Here is a 26260-nt window from a genome sequence, read left to right as displayed (position 1 = left end):
TCCCACCCACCCCCACTCCACGAAATAATTTGCTTATTATCACTGAGTTCTTTTTCCACTGGAAAGTAGAAACTAGGGGGGTTGCAGACGGTTGAGGTTTCTGTCCCACTGAAGTGAGAACCATCAAAATAGTGCAGACCAGAGGTGCTGGGCCTGAATCAGACAGGCAGAGTGGGCCTGGGAGTGGGGAACAGACCTGGAGATTATCTAAAATACAACAACAAAGTGACCAATGACCTTAAACCGAGCCCCAGCCCCCATCTCAAAAGGATCTAAATACCCACCATTTCCCCAAGAATCAAGCATCGGACTCCACTCCTCTCAAATGGTTTTATTTCCCCAGTGTGGGGAGCTGCAAGTGGGATCTGTGATCCCTGAATCCCAAGGACCCTACAGCCTTCTCCCGCCCAGCGGGCTGTGGCAGGGCCTTCAGAAGAGCAATGCCTGAGCTCCAGAGGCTGATTCTCCCCGAGTGGGACTGGTTCTGGAAGGAGCTGGGCCTGCAGTGGTTCACATGGATGACACTCCCTGAGGTGGTCCTGACAGTAGCCCAGGTTGTCCTCCGTGAGCATGGGGCCCACGTGGAAGACAAGGCCACGAGGTGCAAGGGTCGTGGACCAGCTAGGACTTGGGGAGCAAAAACTTCTTATGGGGGCTACTCCTTGAAGTCTGCCAGCAAGACTCAGTCTGGGGGAAAGACAGAAAAGAGAACAGGTGGTGGGGATGGAGAGAAAGAAAAAAATGGAAGACTGCCAAAAAGAATGAGAAAGCAGCACGAAAGGCCCAAAGGAGAGGGAGAGTGCCCCAGGGACAGTGGAAGGGCAGCGAAAGGGAGAAAAAAAATCATAGAGGAACGAAAGCCCCAGAATGTAGGGTGGTGATGACAGAGGCCAGGGATAGACACAGGTGGACCCCACAACACTGACCTTTAAGCCCAGGCGGGGCTGGAGGCGGTGGCCCCCCTGGGGGCAGCAACGCAGAGCGGCTCAGGGCGTCGGCCACCCAGCCCAGGACACGGCTACAGTGCTGCACCTGGGGAGCAGGAGCGACAGAAGGACAGGAGACTAGAATCCCACACCACCCACCACCCGGGCCACACTCCCCCAGCCTGGTCCGGGAATCCTCACCTCCTGCTCCACCCCTTTCAGACGCTGCTCATACTCGCGGATCTGTCTCAACTGCTTCAACGCTGTGTCCACCCTGCAACCCACGGCAACCAGCAACCGAGGGCATCAGGCTCACGCCCGCCCCCCACTAGCCCCGCCCACCCCAGAAGCCCCGCCCCATGAAGGCCCGCCTTCCTCCCCAACACTCTGGGGCCCCGCCCCACTCAGGCTCCACCAAGAGCCCGGCTCCTGCCTAGCCCCAATCCAGGGCTCCTCTCAACCGAAGTCACGGGATCCGCCTCCGAGGCCAGAAGCCCCTCCCCCAGCCAGGCCCCGCCCTCACTTTTGCGACATGCGCTTCAGACGCTCCGAGTCGCTCTCTCGCTTGTCCCGCGCACGCGTCAGTAGGAAATTCTCCTTCTGCACCGACTCCCACGTCAGCAGCCTCCGCTCTGCTTCCTTCGAGAGGTAGACCCCTGGAGGGCGGGGTCAGGACGGAGTCAAAGGGCCCGCCCCCTCCTCGACCCAGCCTCCCCACCCAAGGCCTCCAGCGCGAGCCCTCCCAGGCCACGCCCTCATATTGCACACCCGCCCCCTGACCGCCTAATCCCTGCCCCAGTGCTCCCGGAAATCTTCCCCCAGCCTGTCCGTGCTCTTCTTTCTCCCCAGGTCCTGCCCCTGTGCTTTCCCCTTTTGCATCAAACCCCGCTCTCACGAAAATGTTCGAAGACCGGGGAGGGCGGCAAGCGGGACCGACGCCTGCGTAGTTGCCGGATAAGGAGGCGCACGTGCGAAATGATGATAAGGGGCGGGGCCAGCGCGGGCCGAGAGTGAAATTCCCGGATGAGGCTGTAGCGCTGAGCCTTCCAATAGAGGTCGCTGTTTCCCTGTACTTTGCCGAAGGTGTAGCTGTGGGGACCAGAGGTCAAGGGTCACCAGAGGTCAAAGAGGGCAGATCAAGGTTAGATATTAGACAATATGTTTTAAGTCCAAGGCAGCAGGCAAATGTCAGAATCAATAAGGTCAGCGGTACTACAGGATGCACTTAGAACCAGGGTTAGGAGGGCAAAGAGTCATGTCAGCGGTCAAGTGGAGATGGTATCAGTAATTAGGGTAGAGGTTATAGACAGGTTCAAAAGTCAGCTGAACACAAACAGCTAAAATCAGAAATGAAAATGGAGACATTACTACCAACCTTATAGAAATAAAAAGGATTCTAAGAGAACATTATCACGATTGTATGCCAACAAATTACATAACCTAAATGAAATAAATGGACAAATTCCTAGAAACATACAAATTACCTGACTCAAGAAGAATAGAAAATCTCAAAAGACCTATAACAAGTTAAGAGATTAAATCACTCATCAAAAATGTCCCAACAGCAACAACAAAAATCCTAGGCCCAGATGTTTCTGCTGATGAATTCTATGAAACAAACAAATAAACAAAAAAAGAATTAACACCAATCCTTCTCAAATTCTCCAAAAAAATTGAAGAGGCGAGAACAGTTCCTGACTCAGTCTATGAGGCCAGCAGCATTACCAACCCAGATAAAGATATCACAAAGAAACAAAATTACGGACCAACACTTTTTATGAATACACATGCAAATATCCTCAACAAAATACTAACAAACCTAATTCAGCTGCATAGTAAAAGGATTATACACCATGACCAAGTGGGATTTATCCCAGTAATGCAAGGTGACTCAACATCCAAAAATCAATATAAGACACCACCTTAATGGAACAAAGAAAAAAACCACATGGTCATCTCAAGTGACAGAGACACAGAAAAGGCATTTGACAAAATCTAACACCCTTTTGTGGTAAAAAACTAAAAAAAAAATTTTTTTAAATTAACTCAGAAAAATAGGATTAAAAGGAAAATTCCTCAACATGGGTATAGGGTACTTATGAAAAACCTATGGTTAACATTATACTCAGTGAAGAAAGACTGAAAGCTTTCAGGTAAAATAAGGAACAAGACAAGGATACCCACTTTCACCACAACTATTCATCACCGTACTGAAAGTTACAGCCGGAGCAATTAAACAAGAACAAGAAATAAAAGGCATCCAAATTGGAAAGGAAGACATAAAACTATTCTATTCACAAATGGCGAGATCCTCCTATATATCAAAATTTTCAGAGAATCACAAGAAAGCTACTAGAGGGGCGCCTGGGTGGCACAGCGGTTAAGCCTCTGCCTTCGGCTCAGGGCGTGATCCCGGCGTTCCGGGATCGAGCCCCACATCAGGCTCCTCCTCTGGGAGCCTGCTTCTTCCTCTCCCACTCCCCCTGCCTGTGTTCCCTCTCTCGCTGGCTGTCTCTATCTCTGTCGAATAAATAAATAAAATCTTTAAAAAAAAAAAAAAACAAGAAAGCTACTAGAACTAATAAGCAAATTCAGCAAAGTTGCAGGGTACAAGATAATCAATCAAAAATCGGTTGTGTTTCTCTACACCTGCAGTGAACAATCCAAAAAGGAAATTAAGAAAGCAATCCCATTTACAATAGAATCTAAAAAGAACAAAGCACCTAGGAATGACTTTAACCAAGGTGGAGACTTTTACACTAAAAATTACAAAACAATACCGAAAGAAATTTAAGAGTACCTCAATAAGTGGAAAGACAACCTGTGCTCCTGAGTACAAAGATTTAATATTGTTAACATCAGAATACTACCCAAAGCGATCTACAGATTCAACGCAATTCTTATTAAAATTCCAACAGCCTTTCTTGCAGAAAAGTAAAAGCCAATCCTCAAAAATCATATGGAATTGCAAGAGGCCCTGAACAGCTAAAGCAATCTTGAAAAAGAACAAAGTTGGAGGACTCACGCTTCCTAATTCGAAAATTTGCTACAAAATCAAAATACTGTGGTACTGGCATACGACAGACGTATCGACCAATGGAATAGAAATGAGAGTCCAGAAATAAACCAGATACGACACCTCTATGAGTATTATGGGTTGAATTGTGTCCCCTTTCCACCAAACGAGTTATATTGAAATCCTAATCTCTAGTACCTCATAATGTGACTTATTTGGAAGTAGGGTCTTTACAAAGGTAACCAAGTCAAAATGAAGTTGTTAGGGTTGGTCCCAAATCTAACATGGCTGGTGTCCTTATGAAAAGGGGAAATTTGGACACAGATATGCACACAGGCAGAATACCATATGAAGATGAAGGCAGCGATAGCAATGATACATCTACAAGCCAAAGGCTGCCAGCAATCCACCAGAAGGTAGGAGAGAGGAGGAAACAGATTCTCCTTCACAGCCCTTAGAGGGAACCAAGCCTGTCCATACCTTGGTTTTGGACTTATAGCATCCAGAACTGTAATGGAAAAGTTTCTGTTATTTAAAACCATTCACTTTTTGGTACTTTGTTAGGGAAGCTCCAGAAAACTAATAAAATAGCCAATGGCCAACTCTTTTTTAACAAGGGTGACAAGTCCATTCAATGTGGAAAAAAATAGTCTCTTAAATACAGAGACTGGAACAACTGGATTTCTGCATGCCAAAAGAACAAAGTTGGAACCCTACCTCACACCATATACAAAAATTAAGCCAAAACTGACAAACAACCTGAATATAAGAGCTAAAACCATAAAACATAGAGTGAATCTTTATGACCTTGGATTTGGTGATGGGTCCTTAGATATGACACCAGTAATACAAATAACAAAATTTAAATTTTTTGTGCATCAAAGGGGATTATCAAGAACAGGAAAAGACAACCAACAAAATGGGAGAAAATATTTGCAAATCATATACCTGACAGGAGTTTAATATCCAGAATATATAAAGAACTGCTATAATTCAGCAACAAAAAGACAAACAACCCAATTTAAAAACAGGCAAAAGACCTGAATAGACATTTCTCCAGAGAAGATGTACAAATGGCCAATAAGCACATGGAAAGGTGCTCAACATCATTAGTCATTAGGGAAATGCAAATCAAAAACACAATCAAATACCAGTTCATACCCACTAACTAGGGTGGCTATAATTTTTTGAAAAGGAAAATAACAACTCTTGGCAAGGCTGTGGAGAAAACAGAACTCTCATACATTGCTAATGAGAACAGAAAATGGCGCCGCTGCTATAGAAAACAGTTTCCAAAATCTAAACAGAATTACCACAGCATACCCAGCATACTTTAGAAATATATCCAAAAGAAATAAAAACAGAGATTCAAACAGTTACATGAACACTAATGTCCATTGCAGCATTATCCACAATAGCCAAGGGATGGAAACAACTGAGTTTCCACGAACAGATGAATGGATAACAAAATGTGATAGACTGATACAACGGAATATCATTCAGCCATAAAAAACTTGAGTACTGATCTGTGCTGCAACATGCGTAAACACCGAAAACATGCTCAGTGAAACAACCAGACAGAAAATGATATTGTATGAATCCACGTATACGAAACCTCTAGAATAAGCCAATTCCTAAAGACAGAAAGTAGATTCCAGGTTACCAGAGGCTAGGGGGTAGCAGGGAACGGGAAGTTATTGCTTGCTCAATGGGTACACACTTTGTGTTTGGAGTGATAAATTTTTTTGGAAATACATAATGGTAATGGTTGTAAAACGTTATGAATTTAATTAATGCCATTGAATTTGTACACTCAAAATTGGCAAATTTTATGTTATACGTATTTTGCCACAATAATTTTTTTTTTTTTTTTTTAATGTTCAGCCTGGGCTCAGGTGGAGGATCAGAGTCCCAAGTCCAGGTCGGGAGCAGAGTCTGAATTCTGGGACTAAAAATAGAATTGATTAGGCTGGGATCAAGAATCATGCTGGGGTCAGGGTCAAGCTGGGATGGAAAGTCACGCTGGGGTTGAGGGTCACGCTGGGGGAGGTCACATCAGAGAGCAGTCAAGCCTCACCTGAACATGGCGATGAGCAAATTGAGCAGCAGGATGTTGGCCACCAGCAGGAAAATGATGAGGAGGAGAACCACCAGCCAGTTGGCATAAAGGGAGACACACGAGCCTGCCTGCGCCCCCGGCGGGCGAGCCCAGAAGCCCTGCTCTGACGAGCAGTTGACATGCTCCATGAGGGCCACTGTAAAGGGAGACACTCAGAGATGGGGCCAGGAAGACAGAAGCCAGAGAAAAACAGAAATTCAGAGGGGCGTGGGGGAGAGAGACCCAGAGAGAGCGAGACAGAATCTCAGAGAGAGACAGGGGAGGGATCAGAGACCCAGAGGCAGGGAACAGAGATAGGAAGAGAGAGGCGGACGGAGTCCCATAGCGATGAAGGGGGTAGGGGCTACTCAGAGACTTAGAGAGAGAGACACAGAGACTTAAAGAGAGGGGTACAGAGACCCAGGGACGAGGAGCACTGGGAGGGGACTTGGAGGGAGGGCATCAGGCCCTCTCATCCCTCCATACCGTCCATGTCCTCCTGGGGGATCTGCCCAAAGATCTGCAGGTAGGGCCGGTAGAAGACACGGCGCAGAATATTCGGGAGGTCCCGATCCCGGGGCCGAAGAAGCCCCTCCGTTGCCACCCCGTAGGCAACCAGCCACACACCAAGGAAGAAGAGGAAGAAGAACACGTCCTTCATCTGCCGGGTAGGAAAAGGAGACCAAGTCTGGCCCCGCCCCACCCGCCGGAGCCCCGCCCTGCCCGCTGGAGCCCCGCCCACCCTGCTCTGCGCACGCGTGCCCACACCTCCCTGCCCCGCCCCTTCCTTCCTCTGGACACCCCCCCATCCGGCCACGCCCCCCTCACCATCTTGTTCACGATGACGATCTTGGGCCCCAGCTGTTTGTTGACCGTGAAAATGTGCAGCAGTCGTAGCGTGAAGACCATGAAGTCGAGGCAGAGGACAGTGCGGCCCAGGTCATACAGGCCAGGGGTCAGCCTGGGATGCGGGGAGACGCGGCAGGGGTCACTCAGGGGTCACGGGTGCAAAGGAAAACCCGGGTCTTCCCAACACCAGGCTTCGGGTGACCCTGGAGGGGCCCACAGCTGGGACCCTCCGACTCACCCGGGGTTTACCCAGATTTCACAGAGCCAAGCTGAGCCGCGCAGGGCGCTGGCACCCACTTAAAAATGCCTACATAAATCAGGGCCTTGGCAGAAATTTGGGAGGTCCAAATTGGAACTTGGAAAAACGCCGGAATATTTGTCCAGCCTATAAAGGGCAAAATATAGAGAGTTCCAGCAAACGAGTAAGCAGAAGACAAATGACTTAACAGGAGAGTGGATAAAGAGAACATGCAATTCACAGCAGAAGGGCAAATGGCCAGTGACATCAGCAATCCCTAGGGCGAAAATAAAAAACTTATATCCCTATTTGCACCATCACGTACTTGAACTATGAATGGATTAAAAACCTAGAGGAAAAGGCAAGGGGCGCCTGGGTGGCTCAGTAGGTTAAGCCTCGGACTCTTCATTTCCACTCAGGTCATGACCTCAGTGTCTTGAGATCGATCCCTGCCTTGGGCTCTGTGCTGAGTGTGGCACCCCCTTAAGCTTCTCTCTCCCCCTCTCCCTCTCCCCCCCAACTCTCTCTCTCAAAAATAAACAAAAATAAAAGTACTTTTTTTTAAAAAAACCTAGAGTTAAAAGGCAAAACATTAAAATCTGAAAACATAGAAGAATTTCTTCGTGAGCTTGATAGGATGCAATGTCACAAAACAAAAAAAAGACTTCTATACAAGTAATGTACATATAAAATCACAATACAGGAAAAAGCCTGACGAATTTACTACTCTGAAATACAAAACTTCCATACATCAAAAGGTAACATAAATATGATAAACAGAGAAAGGCAAAACTATCTGCCCAAAATGCATGACCTAAATTTGATGCCAAGAGAACGTGAGACAACCTCAAACGGAGGCAAATCCTAAATAACTGGCCTGGACCGTTCAAAAGTGTGAAGACCATACAAGCCAAAGAAGGACTGAAGAACTGGATTGGCTCCTGGGACAGAAAAAGGACATCGGTGGGACAACTGGTAAAATTTAAGATCTCCTGGTTTTGATGATGGAAGATGCTGACATCTGGGGATCTGCGTGAATGGTGCAGAGGAATTCTTTGTACTGTTTTTGCCACATTTGTTATAAGTCTCGGGTTAGTTCAGGATGCAAACTTAAAGCATAAAAGAATGTTTAAGATAATATATAAAAGTGAAAGACAAGCTGCAGACAGTGAGAAGGTATTTAGAACAAAACCACAGAGAGTTAGGGGCGTCTGACTGGCTCAGGAGGCAGAGCGTATGACTTTTGATCTCGGGGTTGTGAGTTCAAGCGTTCACCCATGTTGGGTGTAGACATTACTTAAAAATAAAATCTTAAAAAAACAGAAAACACCAAGGGTTAGGAGAGCACCTACCCCTACACATATACAAGAGATCAACTAACATAAACACGTATTTTCTAAAATGGCGGCGAGGCTATGAAAAGACGTTGACAGAAGGACAAGTGGCCATTTGCTATGAACAGATGCCCAAGCTAACTAGTAGTCAGGGATGCATAAATTTGAAAACGGGAAGTCATTTTTACCCATCAGAATGGAAAAAAGAAAGAAAAAAATCTAAAGGTTAAACTGAGAGCTACAAAATTTTAAAGACTGAAAACACCTGCTATTGTCTGTCGGGCATGTCCTCAAGAGGCACCCTCTTACCCTGATGATGGGCGTGTATGCGGGTGAAGCTATTTTACAAGGAAATCTATTGTCAAGAATGTGTGTACCCTTTTGCCTGGGTGGCTCAGTCGGTTAAGCATCTGCCTTTGGCTCCGGTCATGATCCCAAGGTCCTGGGATCAAGCCCCGTGTCGGGCTCCCTGCTTGGCAGGGAGTCTGCTTCTCCCTCTCCCTCTGCCCTCCTCCCCTCCCCTCGCTCATGCTCGCTCTCTCTCTCTCAGATAAATAAATTCTTTAAAAAAAAAAAGATTTAATGTACCCTTTGACCCACACGGTTTAAATCTGGGATGCAAACTTTTATTAATAAAATGATTTATCTATTCAATTCTGGAAATCATCAGAAATTTCTCCCTTATAAGCAGAGATCTTCAGACGTTTTCTCCCCATGCAATAATTCCTCCCTCACCTAGAGCACAGTGAGCTTGACAAAACGTCTGAAATATCACTGGTATTCCTAAAGCATGGTAGCACATGGCCCTTTCACCTCAAAAGCTACTTTAATCAAAATACGAGAGAAACAGCACAGTGCCCTGCAAAGCTCTCTTATCTTGCTCTTGCTGTAAATTATTCATGCCGAATTACTGTGTAGCATTTCGAACACAGCACAAGAGGAAGCGAGCCTCTCCGTGCCAGTGGAGACAGGCAGGGAGTCAACGGTCCACATTTTAAAACGGGGTGTCAGGTCCCTTCAGTCCTTGGAAATAGTCACTAGGTTATGTCCACGAGGCTCTCTGCTCTCCTCAAAAGGAGCAGTGTCCTAACTGCTTTATTTAAAACAAAAAAGAAAAAGAAGCCACATCAGCTATAATCTGATTATAACTTCATGTTACTTTGAGTGGAAAATGAGACTGCATGGCCAGACTTTTGGCTTGATTTCTACCTCTTGAAGTTTAGAACTTTTGTCTCACTGCCTTAGGAGAAGAATTCGTTCATTCCTTACATTCTGGCAACGAGAAGTCTGACTCGTCTGATCTCCAGCCAACGATGGCCGAAACCCCTTCCTCTGGAATCTGATGCCACATTTTCTTTCTTTTCTTTCTTTTTTTTTTTTAGATTTTATTTATTTATTTATTTATTTATTTATTTATTTATTTATTGGACAGAGAGAGACACAGCGAGAGAGGGAACACCGCAGGGGGAGTGGGAGAGGGAGAAGCAGGCTCCCCGCTGAGTGGGACTCGATCCAGGACCCTGGGATCATGACCTGAGCCAAAGGCAGACGCTTAACGACTAAGCCACCCGGGGGTCCCTGATGCCACATTTTCAAAGACGAAGGTATTGTTGCAAATACTGACATGGAAAGCAGGCCAGGACATATTAAAAAGGAAAAAGAAAAAAGAAGTTGCAGAAGAATCCATGAAATATAATGTCATTCGTTTATAAAAGTATGTGCATCTGTCCACGTAAAAACACTGGAAAAGAACAGGCCGAACGTGCACCGAACTCAGACACAGAGGAGACCGTGGGGAGTCTTAGAAAGACTTGGTTTCTGTTGCGTGTCCTTCATTAATTCAATCTTGCTCACTGAGGGCACATTTCTGCATTTGCTTGGTAATAGGCTATATCTCAAAGATATTTTCAGTTGCTGGGAGATGAGATAGATTTTTTTTTTTTAAGATCGTATTTATTTATTTGTCAGAGAGAGAGAGCACAAGCAGGGGGAGCGGCAGAGGGAGAAGCAGACTCCCCGCTGAGCAGGGAGCCCGATGCGGGGCGATCCCAGGACCCTGGGATCATGACCTGAGCTGAAGGCAGACGCTTAACTGACTGAGCCCCCCAGGCGCCCCGAGATAGACAGACACATCTAGAAGACTTTATAATCTCGGGTGAGGAGAGAGACCGCCCAAGCCGTACTGCGAGCACCATTTGGGGAGGGACCCAGAGTTTCGCAAGCATAAAGGAAGACTTCCAGAGACAGAGGCAGCGAAGCGGAGGCCTAAAGGAAGCGTAGGTGTTGGCTTGGCCAAGGAGAAGAGGGAAAAGTGTTTCAAGAAGGGTGAATAGCATGTGCCAAGACCCAAAGACAAGACAATCTGTTTCCAAGGATGTTTTGACTTGCCCTTTGCCCTCTCTCTGGGCACCACACAGTATGATCTGGAAGCCACGGAAGAAATGAGCTAACATGACACAGCCCAGTCTTGGCAACAGAAAATATTTGAGGTGAATTCCTGACAATATGTTTTTTATAAATTACCTAAGAAGTAAGCAGAAAGTCAAGGTTTTTATGGACTAAAAAGGTGACAGAACATTCAAGCTTCCTTGGTAAAATGTGAATCTGTACGGGTGCCTGGCCGGCTCCTGGGCGGGGCACGGGACTCGAGGTCTCGGAGTTGTGAGTTCGAGCCCCACACTGGGTTTAGAGAGGACTTAAAAATTTTTTTTAAATCTTAAAAAAAAAATGTGAATCTATAAAATTTGACCCGGGGAGACTGGACCCAAATGACATAAAAGCCACAACGTAAAATTCACAAACACAGAACCTAGATTTTGGCAAAATTCCCTACAGACAATACCAACGATGAGCCAAATATTTGTTGTAGGACTTAGCCCAAATAATAATTAACGAAGTTGAAATAATTTCAGAAACTGAAAATGAAAATGAATGAAATGAGTTTAACTGCCCTGCAGATTAAACTGATCAAGGAAGTTTGCAGAAACAGGAAAACCCTTCCTTGGTAAGAGCTCATCTGTACTGGTAAAATTCTGATTACAATGTTCTAATTACACGAATTACATGGATTATTGTAATTACTGGCTGTGAGGAAGGAACCGCAAGCTGATAGAAAGGGCTGGAGCCTGGATGAAGAAAAGAGAAAGGAGTGGGGGAGCAGGCCTGCAGAGCTGGGCCGGCCTCCCCCGGGCAGCGCCCCCAGGACCGGTCCCGGGCGCTGGGCAGCCCCGGGAAGCAGGCAGGGCAGGGAAGCTCTGGGAGTAGAAAGAGCCTTGTGGGGATGGACTGGAGGGAAGAGGGGAGAGTCCTGGAGGCTGCGGCGAGGGGGCGGGTGGGACAGACGCAGGCCGGGACAGAGCGGGCTAGGTGAGCGTGGTGCCCCCGCCTGGCCCGGTGTGGTGTCTGCGGGGAAGACTGCGCTCAGCGGGGTCCCGGTGCGGCCGCAGGGCCCGTCTGGGGACCAGAGAGAAGCCCGCCAACCTGCAGATCTAGAAAAACAGGGCGGGCCTCGCCCTAATCCCGCCCTAGTCCCTAAAGCAGGATACCCAGGCGCGAGCGCACTGCTTGTGGACCGTCTTGCGGTGCTTTCCATCCAGAAGGGCCTCTCGCTTGTGTCGCAGGGAAAAGCGGCCTTGGCCGCAGCCCCGCAGGGAGGCGCGGAGGGAGCGGGGACACTCACCGGCAGCCCACGCCCAGCAGGAAGCAGGTGAGGGCCACCAGGTCGCACTGGTTCCAGGCGTCCGCGAGGTAGAGGCTCAGGCGGCGGCGCAGCGGGGCCTGCTGGGGGCCGGGCCCGGGGCCGCGGGTGGCCAGGCTGCCCCAGCCGCCGCCCAGGCCCTGCCGCAACTCCTCGCAGAGCAGCGTGAAGGCCCAGAAGTAGAGCAGCAGCTCCAGGGCGCCGGGCGCGTCGGGCTGGAAGTCCAGGAGCAGCACCCGCGCGAACACCAGCAGGAAGAGGAGGTAGCTGACCACGTTGCCCATGAAGGCGGTCACCGGCGCCCCCCAGAACTGGGGCCAGCGGCGCAGGCGCGGGGGGCAGCCCCCGCAGCAGCCCCTGCGTCTGGGCTGGCCCAGCACCCGCACGGCCGTCTTCTCGGGGGGCTCTGCCAGCCTGAGGGGGACAGGGGGGAAGGGAGGAGGGCTCAGCCCGACCTCTGAGCCCCTCTTCACCGTCATCAAGGCCTCACCTTTCACATCTGACCTCTAACCCCGCTTGACCTGAAACCGAGTCCCCTGTCTACCATCTCTTTGACTTCTGACCCCTGTACCTAACCTCTGACCTCTGAGACCGCCTACCGTCAAGACTGCTGAGCTTCCACCTCTGATCTTCTCTACCCTCTGACCTCTGGCCCTGGGATGACCTCTGACCCTAGTCTGACTTCTGACTCCAAATCCTTCTGCTTTCACCTTCACAACCTCTGACTCTATGTCTGACCTTGGACCATCTACCTGACCTCTGACCCCTCACTTTCATGACTTGGCTCCCCAGGTTTGACAGCCACGTGCCTGAATAGTAACTTCTGACCCACAAATTCTGATGTCAGATTGTCTAGCCCAGTGTTCCTCGTATCTGACCTCAGACCAAACAGCCATATTTGGCTTCCAAAGTCTGACCTTTTTGGTCCACTCTTCTCTCTGACCCTTGACAGAGTTCTGACCCTCTGTCCCAATTTCATCCGGACTCTTCATTCTGACCTCAAACCAGAAACGCCAAAATGAGTAATATGAATAATAATAAACTCAACAAACTAACAGGAAAAATAAACTGGCTTGGGGAGGCATCTTCTTTTTATAAACCAAAGAGAAAGATAGTAACCCCAAAGTGGAAACAACCCAAATGTCCATCAACTGATCCACGGATAACTAAAATGTGCTCTATTCGTACAACGGAATATTATTTAACGCTAAAAAGGAAAGGAGCACCGTTCTGTTCCCCGACATGGAGAAATCTTGAAAACATGATGCTAAGTTAACGATGCCAATCATAGAAGACCCGCAGCACATGACTCCATTCATACAATACGTTAGGAACAGGGAAATTCATGGAGACAGAAAGCTAATTATTGGCCGCCAAGGGCTGGGGGAGGGAGGAATACGGAGTGACTGATAAGGGGTACAGAGTTTCTTGTTGTGGTGACAAAAATGTTTTAACATTGGCTGTGGTTACAACTGCACAATTCTGTAAATATACTAAAAACCACTGAATGGGTGAACTGAGTGATACGTGGATTTTATCTCAGTAAAGCTGTTCCCAAGAAAACAAGAGGAAAGAATTGTAAAAGCTAAAGAAAGTGTGATGCAGAAAGGACACAAAGTTCCCTAAAATCAAGGGAAAACAGACCTGGTATTTTGTATTTCACCCTCTGGGGCGCCCTGGGAGCAAGAACATGTGGTAAGAATGCTCCCTGCCGTCCGCCATCTTGAATCAGGCACAAGCAGGCCACACAGATTCCTGGGCCCATCCTGAGCCTCCCTGAGGGAGGATCCAGGAATCTGTCCTTTTACAAAGCTCCCCATGGAGGTGGCTCTCCACAGTGGCTAAGAGCATAGCTTTAGGAACAAGATCTGGGTTCAAATCCCAGCTCTACCACCTACCAATCACAAGAGCTCAGGCGAGTGACTTAGTGCCTCAGTGAATTCAACTGTGAAATGGGGATAATAATAGACCCTATTGTACAGGGTTGTTGAGAAAATTAAATAAACTGATTTTCAAAAGGATTTAGCGCACTGGCTACCCTCTAAGTGTTCTGTGGCATCAGCTGCTGTCACTGTCACTGTCGTCATGTTCACGGTGCAAAAGCTGGGAACTCCCTGGGCAAGGGACATCGTTACTGATCCCGACTTCTAGCCAACCTTTTTCAGTGGTCCTAATGTTTTTCTTAGTTTTCTCTCCTATCTTGACAAATACATTGTATTCATTGTGCATTGTCTCAGAAAAATATGTATGCATATATGTCTTTCAGTTCGACTGCTCCTTGAGGTATGTGGTGGGCCTTACAGACTTCTGGCTTCTGATCTTGTTTCTAACAGTTACCAGAAACATTTTTCTTCTGGGATATCGGGGGCTGGGGTCCCTCCCTTTTCTCACCGAAGTGACTAAAGTAGAGACGGAGGGTACAAAAATGAACATAAATGTGGACCTCCTCCTTTCTTTCTCTATTACCAGAGATTTAGACCCTGATGCCTGCACCCACCATTCGACAAAATAAATGAGAAATGGGTCCACTAACAGCAGTAGCGATAATAAACTCCATTAACTGACTACTTACTATGTGCTGGACACCATGATGCATTTTATCCGTTATCTCCACGAGCCCCCAGCTGCTCCCCATGGCACTGGGGCACACTGTGTGACTCTGCACCGAATATTCTGGTTCCCTCTCAGTGGGAGGGTTAGGAGCTAAGGAACTACCATATGCCACACTTTGGCCCATGAAATGTGAGCACAAGTGACATGTGTCTCTTCTACGGGGAGGCTGTAAGAGCCAGTACCTGGTTCGCCATTTCTCTTTTCCCTCTGCTATGAGACCAGCAACATCTCAGCTAGGAGGTGCTCGCTCATCCCAAAGTGGAAACCACACTGGAGCCAAGACACAGACAACCCAAAAATGGAGCGGGAGAAGTAAGCCTTCGTTCCTGACAGTCGCTGAGAGTGTACGATGTTTTCTTTTCTTTCTTTTTTTTTTTTTTTTTTAGATTTATTTACCTATTTCAGAGAGAGAGAGAGCACACAAGTGGGAGGAGCAGAGGGAGAGGGAGAGAGAGAATCGCAAGCAGACTCCGCGCTGAGCGCAGAGCCCGATGCGGGGCTCGATCTCACGACCCTGAGATTATGACCTGAGCCGAAACCACGAGTCAGATGCTCAACCGACTGCACCACCCAGGGTCCCTAGGTGCTTCTTATGCAGCATTGCCCTGCCTAACCTGACACAGGCACAGCCTTCCATACACATTTTACTGAAAAGAAAACAGGCTTGGGGTAAAGTCACTTCTAAGGTCAAAGTCCAGATTTGAACCCAGGTCCGTTGGACTCACAGCCAAATCCCTCAGCACCTCCACTCTGCGGCATTATCAGAAGTTTGAGAGACTATTTGCTTAGGCCTGGGCACCCCAGCATGGAGACTGAAGAGCAAAGGCCCTTGGAGTCAGAAAAAAAAAGATGAAAGATCCCTAAGTAAACCAAATCCCCGATTCCACTCGCTACATCGAGACGGAAGTATGTGTAGCGTGAAGTAAACTGGTTTCCAGTGAGGACGCCCCTGGTGGCAGAAGCAAACTTTGACCCAAGCCTCAAACTTGGCATTTGGGAAGCTTCCTCGGCATCTTCAGTGGCTTCGTGAAACCATCACCCCCTGGAGCTCCACTTCTCCCCTCGGGCTTTGCTCCCAGCGCCGGGTGCCCCTGAAGCTGCCCAGGGTTCCCCACGTCATGTGGTGCTGGGGCTTCACTCACCCAACGGGGCCTTCCCCGTTGACGCCCCGATCCATGTCAAATGCCAGGTCCTTCTGTATGGACTCCTCCTCCGACTTCCTGGCATGGAGGAAAGCACGGAGTGAGGAATGGGGGCAGGGGTGAGCGGAAGAGGAATTCTCCAGAAAGAGACCCAAACTTCTTCACCCAGAGGCATGGCAGGGAGACACTGAGGGGCTTTCCAGAGTCACCCCAAAGAGACCTTCCCCAGAGCCATGGCCAGAGGGCAGAGGAACTGCTCCCCAGAGAAACTGCAGACAGCCCCCCAAAAGCTCACCTCCCAGACATGCCCCCAGCCTGGGGGAGGGAAAGAGAGCAAACAGGGAGGGGATGCACTGGGAAGACCAAGTAGGAAGGCAGCCAGAAGTGAGCAGGAAGGAGAAACTGAGCACCCCCCCTTCTGCCATTCTAACCCCAGGGGACTGACCTGAAGGTGATGAGGTTGGTGTAGATGAGTGGGGGGCAAAAGAAGGCGAGGACCAGGGCCCAGATGGGAGTGGTGCTGTCCATCTCCCCCCACCACTTCTGTGTCAGCAGAGACTGTGGGGCGTGAGGAGGATTAGGAGCCTGAATCTCCCCCAGAGCCCCTTTCTAAAGACCCCAGGCAAGAACCGGGCCACAGCTGCAGCACACAGAGCAAGCGCTCAATATGGCGACCATGACTATTGGGGGTGGGGGCAAGGAGGTCAAAGGTGAGGATGACCTGTCCCAGGTCTTAGCTGGTAGAGTTAAATAGCCAACATTTCTTAACACAATATGCTAGCTACCAGGCTAAGCACTTTATGTAGATTAGCCCACTTAACCTTCACCACACTCCCAGAACAGATAATATTTTCTCCCTTTTCACAGACAGGGCACGGGGAGGTGAAGGAAGAGGCCCAAGCTGGAATTCATGAGTTTAACCAGTATTCAAAGCAAAGAGCTCTGGGTAATTACTTGAAATGCCAGCCAAATCATTCTGACGAGTGAGGATGGGACTTCCGGTTGGGGTAAGCGGACTTCCTGTACTGAGGGAGGGCCTTTCTGAGCCCCTATCAGGTTTTTTTATTTTTATTTTTTTAACTGAGCTTTACACCCAATGTGGGACTTGAGCCCTGAGATCAAGAGTCGCCCGCTGTAACTCACTGAGCCATTCAGGCATCACGCCCTTGTCAGATGTACGTTAATGATACTGAGAAAAGTTTTAAAATGTCAGGACGGACATGATGGGAGAGACATGGGGCAAACAGGGCTTCCCGAAGGACAGGACTTCCTATGGGAAGGGTGGGCTTCCTAAGCCAGAGTTTGTCTATGCCCAAAACACTAGGTAATGTTCAGTGAGGTCATTCTAATTGTTGAGCTCTGGAACTGAGGACCCCTTAAGGAAGTGGGAAGGACTTCCCGTGGATGACGTAGGGCTTCCTTTGGGAGAAATGGGATTTCCTGTGGGAGAGGGGAGGACTTCCTGTGTGACCGATGGGACTTCCTAGAGCCACCAGGAATTTCTGTTCAGGAATAGAACTTTTTAGGAGGGTGGGCTTTGCTGTGGGAAGGTTGGCTTTCGTGTGGCAGGGGGTGGGGTGTCTTATGGGAAGCGCAGCCCTCCTGGGAGAGAATTTCTGGAGGACGGGGGGAGGGGGGTAGGCTGGCAGAGACCCTTCACTGCCCACCATGGCAGGGGCTGATCCTCCATACTTCCCAAAGTCCAGGTGGGAACTCTGTGCGATGTTGGCACCTCAGATGCTCACCTGTACCCCATCCTGGGCGAAGAAGGCACGGGCATCTGCCTGCATGGCGAGCTGGAGGCAGGTGGCGTCCCCCCAGAGCGGGCAGCGACGGAGTAGCAGGCGCGCGGCCCGTTCCTCACTGCTGCGGTAGCACTCACCAAAAAGGTCTGGGGGCGGGAGATTTATGTGAGCGGAAAGAAAGGGAGTGAGGAGATGGTGTGAGGGGAAGATGAAGGGATTGAAGGGGAAGGTGCAGGGTCGGGAGAGGAGCAGAGGGGAGAGGCACAAACCCCTGCAGGGCAGATCCCTGTCCCCCACCCCCATGCACCCTTGTCTCACTCACCAACACCCAGACCCTCAAACTTGGCCGCCAGGTCCTTCCTCCGTGCCGCTTCCTCAGCCTCAGACTCCAGGCGCGCCAGCACTCGGAGCAGCAGACAGGCTCCGAGAGCCGAGGCCACAGCATTAGAGCCCTGCAGTGGCAGAGAGAAGGGTCATGGACAGAGTTCAGAGTGAGGTTCACAGAAGGGGGCGGGGAGGGGGGCAAGCCTGTGGTCAAGAGAAAGGGCCAGAACCAAAAGTCAGAAATTAACCAGGGTCATCAGAGGCCAAGGATGAGGTAATGTTTGTAGATGAATCTGGAAGAAGCTGGCGGTCATCAGGTGAAAATGTCAAAAGTCAGGTCGTTCAGGGACCAAGGGCTGGGTCAGAGTTAGAAGGACACCAGAGGTTACAGACAGGTCAAGAAGCTGGCGATGTCACCTAAAATGGCAGAGTAGAGCATTTCAAAACTCCGTCTCTCCACACAAGCAACAGATAAGCTGGCAAAAGCTGTCAGAGCCAACTTTCTCAGAGTTCCAGAACTGAATACAAAATTTACAACAAATAGGAAAAAGCTCAACAAAGAAAGAAAACACCATGTTTCAGTAAAAGAGCTCGTGACATTTGAACTACCACCACCAATGCCCCAGCTCAAGGGCAGCCTGGAAGGCAACAGCCCACATTCCTGGTGCAAGCTATTGGTACCAGGGGGGCAATTCAAATCTTACTCTTAAATAACTGTGGTTGCGGGTGTGGACTTAGCTGTCCCTGAAGGAACAGCTCAAGGGCTTGCCTTTGTTTCACTGTTCTTGGGGCTTTCCCCAAGCAGAAATGGCTTCCCAGAAATGGCTTCCCTTAAGTTTGAAAACACTTAAAGGCAAATGTATTAGGCTCAGCTGCCTGAAGCAAAGAATAACAGTCAGGGTTAAGCAAAAACTGAATAGTTGGGGAGGGACGTGTCTGGGGAAGAAGATACTCCGAGGAATAAGGGCTTTGAAAAGCTCCTACATGTATCAGGGAAGAGAAGCCTACATGCATGACCAAAACCAGGTGCAGGCTCAGAAAAGACCAAAGAAAACCCTAAGCTTTCACCTCTTGCTGACCTTTTGCCTCAGCAAAACTAGGACGTGAAGGCTAAGGCAAAACTGTAAACAGTCTGCGTAAGTATTGAAATACAGCTCCAACACAGAGCCTGTCTGCAAGCCAGGAGCATTTTGCTCCCCTAACCCAGCCTGGGCGTTTAAGGAATTCTCTGATGAGTCACTAGCTGGCCACTAAGCTAACAGAACAGGGATTTCAGCGGCCACACGTGACAAAGAATACAGCCTTTACACAAATAGCTTAGGAAAGTTACTAAACAAAAACCACCACCAATAACCCACAATAAGCAACGACAAACCCTGGAGGAAGGAGGTAAGCTGGTTTCCAGAGCTGCCACATTATAATATTCAAACTGTCCAGTTTTCAACAAAAAACTAAGAGGCTTGCAAAGAAACAGGAAAGTATGGCACATTCCCAGGAAGAAAATAAATTAATAATAATAATAATAATAATAATAGAAAGAAAGAAAGAAAGAAAGAAAGAAAGAAAGAAAGAAAGAAAGAAAGAAAGAAAGAAGAAGGTAGGAAGAAGGAAGGAGGGAAGGAAGGAAAGGAAAGGAGAAAAGAAAAGAAACAAAAAGAAAAGAAAAGAAAAAGAAATCAATAGAAACTGTCCCTGTGGAAGCTCAGACATTAGACTTAACTACACAAAGACTTTAAATCGATTGCTTTAAATATGCTCAAAGAAAAAAAAATGCTCAAAGAGCTAAAGGAAATCATGGACAAAAATGAAAGAAAGCCAGGAAAAGGATGTCTTACTAAACAAAGAATAGGAATAAAGAGACAGAAATTATCAAAAAGGGACCTAATAGAAATTCTGGAACTAAAAAGTGCAATGAAATGAAATGAAAATTTCACTAGACGGGCTCAACAGCAGCTTTGAGGAGGCAGAAGAAAGAATGCATGAACTAGAAGACAGATCAATTGAGATTACCTGGTTTTGAATGCAGAAACAAGAATAAAGAAAAATATGCAGACCCTAAGAGGCCTGTGGGGCACCATCAACCATACCAATATATGCACGATGGGAGCCCCAAAGGAAGAGGACACTGAGAAAGTGCTAGAAAAGGATATGTCAAGATTTAAAGAATATTTCAAGATACATATAAAGATATTTCGGATTTAGGGGACTAAAACGTGCCAAATTTTGATGAAAGACATGAATCTGCATATCCAACAGCAAAGAAATTGAAGCAAGATGAATTCAAAGAGATTCACATTGAAAAACATTATAATCAAGTTGTCGAAAGCCAAAAAGAGAGACTCTTGAAACCAGCAAAAGAGAAGTTACTCATCATGCACAAGGAATCTCAATAAGATTAACATGTAGGATTAAATAACTATAATATATACAATTATAAAACTATAAAACCCTCAGAAGATAACATAGGAATAAAACTTGACGACCTTGGATTTTGTGATGGTTACTTAGACATGACACCAAAAGCAAAAACAAAGAAAAACACAGACAAACTGGACTTGACCAAAATTTAAAACTTTTGTGAATCAAAGGGCACTATGAACGGAGTGAAAAGACAACCCACAGCAAGGGAGAAAAGATCTGCAAATCATATACCTCATAAGGGATTGCTATCCAGAGCATATCAAGAATTTATACAATTCAACCACAAAAAAAAAAAAAAAAAAAAAGACAAACCAATTTTAAAAATCGGCAAAGAGGGGCACCTAGGTGGCTCAGTTGGTTAAGCATCTGTCTCTCGACTTCAGCTCAGGTCATGATCTCAGGGTCATGAGATCGAGCCCCGTGTTGGGCTCCATGCTGGGCGTGGAGCCTGCTTAAGATTTTCTCTCTCCCTCTCCCTCTGCTCTTCCCCACTCACTTACTCACTCTCTCAAAAAAAAAAAAAAAAAAAAGCGGGGGGGGGGGGGGGCAAAGGACCTAAACAGACATTTCTCAAAAGATATACAGATGGTCAATAAGGACATGAGAGGGAACTCCCTGTCACCAATCGTGAAGGAAACACAAATCAAAACCACATTAGGATGGCAATTATAAAAACAAACAGAAAATAACAAGTGTTGCTGGAGATGTGGAGAAAATGGTGCATCCACCGTGGAAAACAGAACGGCAGTTCCTCAACTTAAACCTAAGATTGTTATACGATCCAGCAATTCCACTGCTCGATATGTACTCAAAACAATTGAAAGCAGGGACTCGAACAGATATTTGCACACCAATGTTCGTAGCACTATTATTCACAATAGCCAAAAAGTCAAAACAACCCATGGGACCATCAAGAGATGAATGGATAAACAAAACGTAGCGTATCGACACAACGGAACATCACCCAGTAACAAAATGGGATGAAGCACAGACACGCGCCACAACTTGGGTGACCCACGAAAACACTATGCTAAGCAGAAGAAATCAAGTGCAGAGGGCCACATATGAGGCGATTCATTTCTATGAAACATCCAGAATAGGCAAGTCCACGGGGACGGGGAGCAGATTAGTCACTGCCAGGGGCTGGGGGAGGAGGGAATGGGGACTGAGTGCTAAATGGGTACGAGGTCTCCTTCTGGGATGATGCAAACGTTCTGGAACTCGACAGAGATTGCACAACACTGCGAGAGTGCTAAAGGCTACATCGTACAATTTTAAGTGATTTAAATGGTGAATTTTCTGTTATATGAATTTTATCTCAATAAAAATAATCTATATTTAACCCATGATTTGAGGGGCTAAAAAACCACCCAACGCTGAAGAAGTCCTGTCAAGATATTTCTTTCTTTTCTTTTTTTCTTTTTTTTTTTAAGATTTTCTTTATTTGTTTGAGAGGGAGAGAGAGAGCGCGCAAGAGCAGGGGAAGGGAGAGGCAGACTCCCTGCTGAGCAGGGAACCTGATACCAGCTGGATTCTAGGACGCTGGGATCGTGTCCTGAGCCAAACGCTGACGCTTAACCCACTGAGCCACCCACGCGCCCCCCTGTCTAGATAGTTCTATGGCATAAAAATAGGTTCTATCTTAGATCCTATTCAAATCCTATGACTTTTTTTCTTCTCAAACTTCCCAAATGTGTCCCAACACCTCCATCCCACCTGTTTTAGTCCAGGCCCCCATCTTGGCTGCCTGGAAGCCTCCAGATCTACCTTCTTGGCCGGTGTCCTTGCCTCCAGTGTACAAGTGTAACTACGTTTAAATGACTCCCCATCAGCTACCGGATTACGGCCAACTTCCTCATACAGGTAACCATTCCGAAAGAATAAGACGGATTCTCACGTATGAACAAGGGAAAATACACCATATACATGGCTAACGGAAAACACAAGTTACGAGAACGGCATGATATTGGGGGGTGGGAAGGAGAAGCAGCACAGGTCAGGAGACACAGGTCAGGAACGCAGGCCGGGCTGGGGGTCGGAGTGACGTCAGAGATCAGGGACTCTTACTGCGCAGGCGCTGGGGTCCAGTAGGGATAAAGGACAGGGATATAGAAAAAGTAGAATCAGAGGTCAAATCAGCGCTCACCATCTCCCAGAAGTACACGGCCATCTGAGCCCTGTTCAGCAGCAGCGCCCAGAGGAGCAGGTCGCTCCAGGGGGCCTGCCCGAGGATGGCGTCCAGCAGGAGATCGGAGTGCGCCCTGTCGGACAGCAGACCCACCTGCAGGCGAGGGCGGCGCGGTGAGGACTGGCCGCTACCCGACTCCGCCCCAGCCACCAGCTCCACCCCCGTCCAGGCGCACACCCCCTTCCCGGGCCGCCCCCCAGATCCTTCAGGGCTTTCCCCCCAGCCCCCACTCCCAGGCTCGCGGGCCCAGTCCTTACGCTCTCCCAGCAGCCTTGTCCCTGGTGGGGATCCCCGGCGCCCCCGGAGCTGTACCGCGGCGCGCAAGTCTCCCCCAGCAGCATCCGCAGCACCTGCCCCACGTCAGGGGGTCGGGGCTCTGCAGATGACTTAGGGCCTGGGCTTTTGGTGCCTGCGCCGTGGGACGCCTGGTCCAAGAGGCTGCGGATGAGCGAGTTGGAGGGCGCTGCGCTGTAAAGCTGGGTCAGGCGCGTCGGGGTCAGGAAGTGGCCCACGCTGAGGCCATGGGAGATAAGCAGGCGCACGAACTCGGGCCGGTCATTCAGGAGGGCGTCCATGAGGGAGGCTTCCAGGTGGACGGACTGGCAGGGGTGCGATGGGCGGGGTAAGAGAGGAGAACACAGACCAGGTGAGGTCAGATGATAAGGACAAGAGATGGGGTACAGAGCTACGAGTGACGGATGGGTGGGTAGACAGATGGATGGATGGATGGATGGATGGATGGATGGATGGATGGATGGATAGATGGACGATGGATGGATGGATGAATGGATGGATGGATGGATGGATGGATGGGGAGAAGGGAAACGAGATGGGAACAGATGGACAAATAAGAGAATGCTGGACAGGCCACAATGGCAAACCAAGCCAGACGTGGAAGAAGTCAGGCGGGAAGGACAGTGCATCCCCCTTGTCAGGATCCACAGACCCCGGCCCTGCCCCCTCACCCGCCATTCAATGTCCCCCCGGAAGAGTTCACTCTGCGCAATGTCCACGCGGTTCCAAGCCACAGCCAAACGCAACTCGTCCAGGTAAGCTGAAGCTTCCGAGCTCCCACAAGCTGAAAGAGCGAGAGGGAAAGGGGGCGAGAAATCGGGGGCGGGGGTGGGGGTGGGAACTTCAGATGAATGTCTGTTTTGCTTCCATGGGAGATACGTGATACTTAAACCCCATATAAAGGGGGTGTTGCTGGGTAGCGTCTGGGGGCTGTAAGAAGTCAGGCTATTGAGAGCATAAGGTCGTTAAAATCGGGGGGCGCCTGGGTGGCACAGTCATTAAGCGTCTGCCTTCAGCTCAGGGCGTGATCCTGGTGTTCTGGGATCGAGCCCCACATCGGGCTTTTCTGCTAGGAGCCTGCTTCTTCCTCTCCCACTCCCCCTGCTTGTGTTCCCTCTCTTGCTGGCTGTCTCTATCTCTGTCAAATAAATAAATACAATCTTTAAAAACAAAACAAAGCAACAACAACAAAAAAAAAAAAAAACAAAGAAGAGCTCCCTGGGCACGCCTGAGTGGCTCAGCTGGTTAAATGTCTGACTCTTGATCTCAGCTTATGTCATGATCTCAGGGTCATGAGTTCAGGTCCTGTGTTGGGCTCCACGCTGGGGAGCCTTCTTAATTAAAAAAAAAAAAAAAAAAAAAAAGAGCTCCCATATATTGGCCCATCCCTGGAGACCAGGCACTGTTCATGAGCTGTCCCTGAGACTCCCAACACTCCTGTAAGACATTATCTCCACTTCTCAGAGAAAGAAACGAAGGCTCAGAGTGGGGGAAAGTCTCTTTCTCAAGGTCACACGGGGGGGAGGGGCCAGACTGGTATTCCAATTCAGCTTCATCTGACTCCAAAGTCAAAAGTAACTGCTCTTTCCGCCACACCACAGAACATGATGGATATAATTGGGGTGGGGACCTGGGGCTGAGAACGAATTATAAATTGACACTATGCCTCTTGGGAGTTTTTACCTAAGTGGGTGTTTTCCCTGTAAAACTTCTGACACCAAAGAATGACCCTCCCCATCCTCACCCCCACAGAGTTCCAGGAATCCTCCTTACCATTTATTTATCCTACCTCCCCAGCTCACTAAGTCCAGATTCTACTAGCTCTTCAAGACCCATTTAAATAGCACCAAATCCTTGTCTCTTTACTGACAGCAGTTTCCCCCTCCACGCTTTGGTCTTCAGTTGCACTTAAGGTTGTATCCAAAAAAACTCTGGTAAGGGGGCGCCTGGGTGGCACAGTTGTTAGGCGTCTGCCTTTGGCTCAGGGCATGATCCCAGCGTTCTGGGATCGAGCCCCACATCAGGCTCCTCTGCTAGGAGCCTGCTTCTTCCTCTCCCACTCCCCCTGCTTGTGTTCCCTCTCTCGCTGGCTGTCTCTGTCAAATAAATAAAATAAAATCTTATAAAACAAAAAACAAAAAACTCTGGTAGGATCTGGGCTCCTTCAGAGCAAGAAATGGGTCTGCTGGGGTGCCTGGGTGGCTCAACCTTAAGTGTCTGCCTTCAGCTCAGGTCATGATCCCAGGGTCCTGGGTTCGAGGCCTGTATCGGCTCCCTGCTCGGCAGGAAGACTGCTTCTCCCTCTCACACTCCCCTTGCTTGTGTTCCCTCTCTCGCTGTCTCTCTCTGTCAAATAAATAAATAAAATCTTTAAAAAAAAAAAGGGTCTGCTTTAGTTTCTGGAGCCAAGGATGATGTTTGTTGAATGAATAAATGATCCCCATCCCCAGCCTCTACCAGGTGGCCATTCGGATCCCTACCTTGGTTTTCATCATCTATTCCTGTAGTAAAATATCAGGAGTTCCTCAATGGGAGACAGTGCTCTGGTTCATCTCTGACTCCCCTGCCCCTCAGTGCTTAAAACATACTGGAGCCACGTAGGAAAGGAAGAAAGGGCGAGTGGGTGGATAGATGGAAGGATGGATGGATGGATCAAAGATGGAAGGATGGATGGATGGATCAAAGATGGAAGGATGGATGGATGGATGGATGGATCAAAGATGGAAGGATGGAAGGATGGATGGATGGATGGATCAAAGATGGAAGGATGGAAGGATGGATGGATGGATGGATGGATCAAAGATGGAAGGATGGAAGAATGAGTGGATGGAACTGTCAATGCATATGTGGATGGACAGGTAGAAGGATGGGTAGAAGGCAAGGTGGATGATGATTGGATGAATGGAAGAATGAAGGATGAATGGAATGGTGGGTAGATGGAAAGATCAATGTACAGATGGGTGGATGCATGAGTCCAACAGAAAGAAAACAATGTTGGAACATAATGAAAGGATCTTGGGAAAACTGTCCAAACAGCACCATGCAAAGCCCCAAGAAACTCTGCCAAGGGGAATAAGAAAATGGAAAGAGATAAAAAGGAGCCCAACTTTAGATTAGAGAGGATGGATAAAGTGCCCAGACCAGGAAAGGTGTCCAAAGTTGAGCTGAGAGGGGAGGAGAATTTGGGGGCCCAGGGCTTACCCTTGACAAGGGCCTTCAAAACAATGGTCTCAAATTCCTCAGGGCCATCCTCAGATGAATAGACTGTCAGCAACTCCTTCCGGGTCATGATCCTCTCCACCTGCAGAAAACCGCATTCCCCAATCCCCGGCCACCTGTGCTCTGTCCATAGAGTCACAGGAGACCATTCCCGCC

The 26260-nt window shown here is 48.4% G+C and overlaps 1 protein-coding gene across 4 annotated transcripts in view; it reads right to left on the bottom strand.

The window, feature by feature from the left end:
- Positions 1 to 316: 316 nt before the first annotated feature.
- TRPM4 (transient receptor potential cation channel subfamily M member 4) overlaps positions 317 to 26260 on the bottom strand; it is a 35752-nt gene continuing 9808 nt past the window's right edge. For 3 of the 4 annotated variants that reach the window (XM_087870968.1, XM_045772209.2, XM_087870969.1), the window contains 17 exons: positions 26087 to 26186; positions 23557 to 23669; positions 22849 to 23190; positions 22550 to 22684; positions 17981 to 18110; positions 17659 to 17804; positions 16359 to 16471; positions 15914 to 15991; positions 12141 to 12572; positions 6869 to 7001; positions 6527 to 6701; positions 6020 to 6197; positions 1822 to 2015; positions 1450 to 1582; positions 1128 to 1200; positions 927 to 1032; positions 317 to 687 (listed from right to left, as the gene is read on the bottom strand). In XM_087870968.1, the coding sequence (XP_087727094.1) occupies positions 683 to 687; positions 927 to 1032; positions 1128 to 1200; positions 1450 to 1582; positions 1822 to 2015; positions 6020 to 6197; positions 6527 to 6701; positions 6869 to 7001; positions 12141 to 12572; positions 15914 to 15991; positions 16359 to 16471; positions 17659 to 17804; positions 17981 to 18110; positions 22550 to 22684; positions 22849 to 23190; positions 23557 to 23669; positions 26087 to 26186 (2586 nt within the window). In that variant the 3' untranslated portion in view covers positions 317 to 682. The remainder of the gene's footprint in view (positions 688 to 926; positions 1033 to 1127; positions 1201 to 1449; positions 1583 to 1821; positions 2016 to 6019; positions 6198 to 6526; positions 6702 to 6868; positions 7002 to 12140; positions 12573 to 15913; positions 15992 to 16358; positions 16472 to 17658; positions 17805 to 17980; positions 18111 to 22549; positions 22685 to 22848; positions 23191 to 23556; positions 23670 to 26086; positions 26187 to 26260) is intronic. The other variant, XM_087870970.1, reaches the window with a different exon arrangement.

The sequence above is a fragment of the Ursus americanus genome, chromosome 21 (assembly GCF_024610735.1).
Source record: "Ursus americanus isolate L20-20 chromosome 21, mUrsAme1.1.p, whole genome shotgun sequence".
Taxonomy (NCBI): Eukaryota; Metazoa; Chordata; class Mammalia; order Carnivora; family Ursidae; genus Ursus; species Ursus americanus.
Note: the sequence above shows the minus strand (reverse complement) of the source record. Positions and strands in the feature narration are given on the sequence as shown.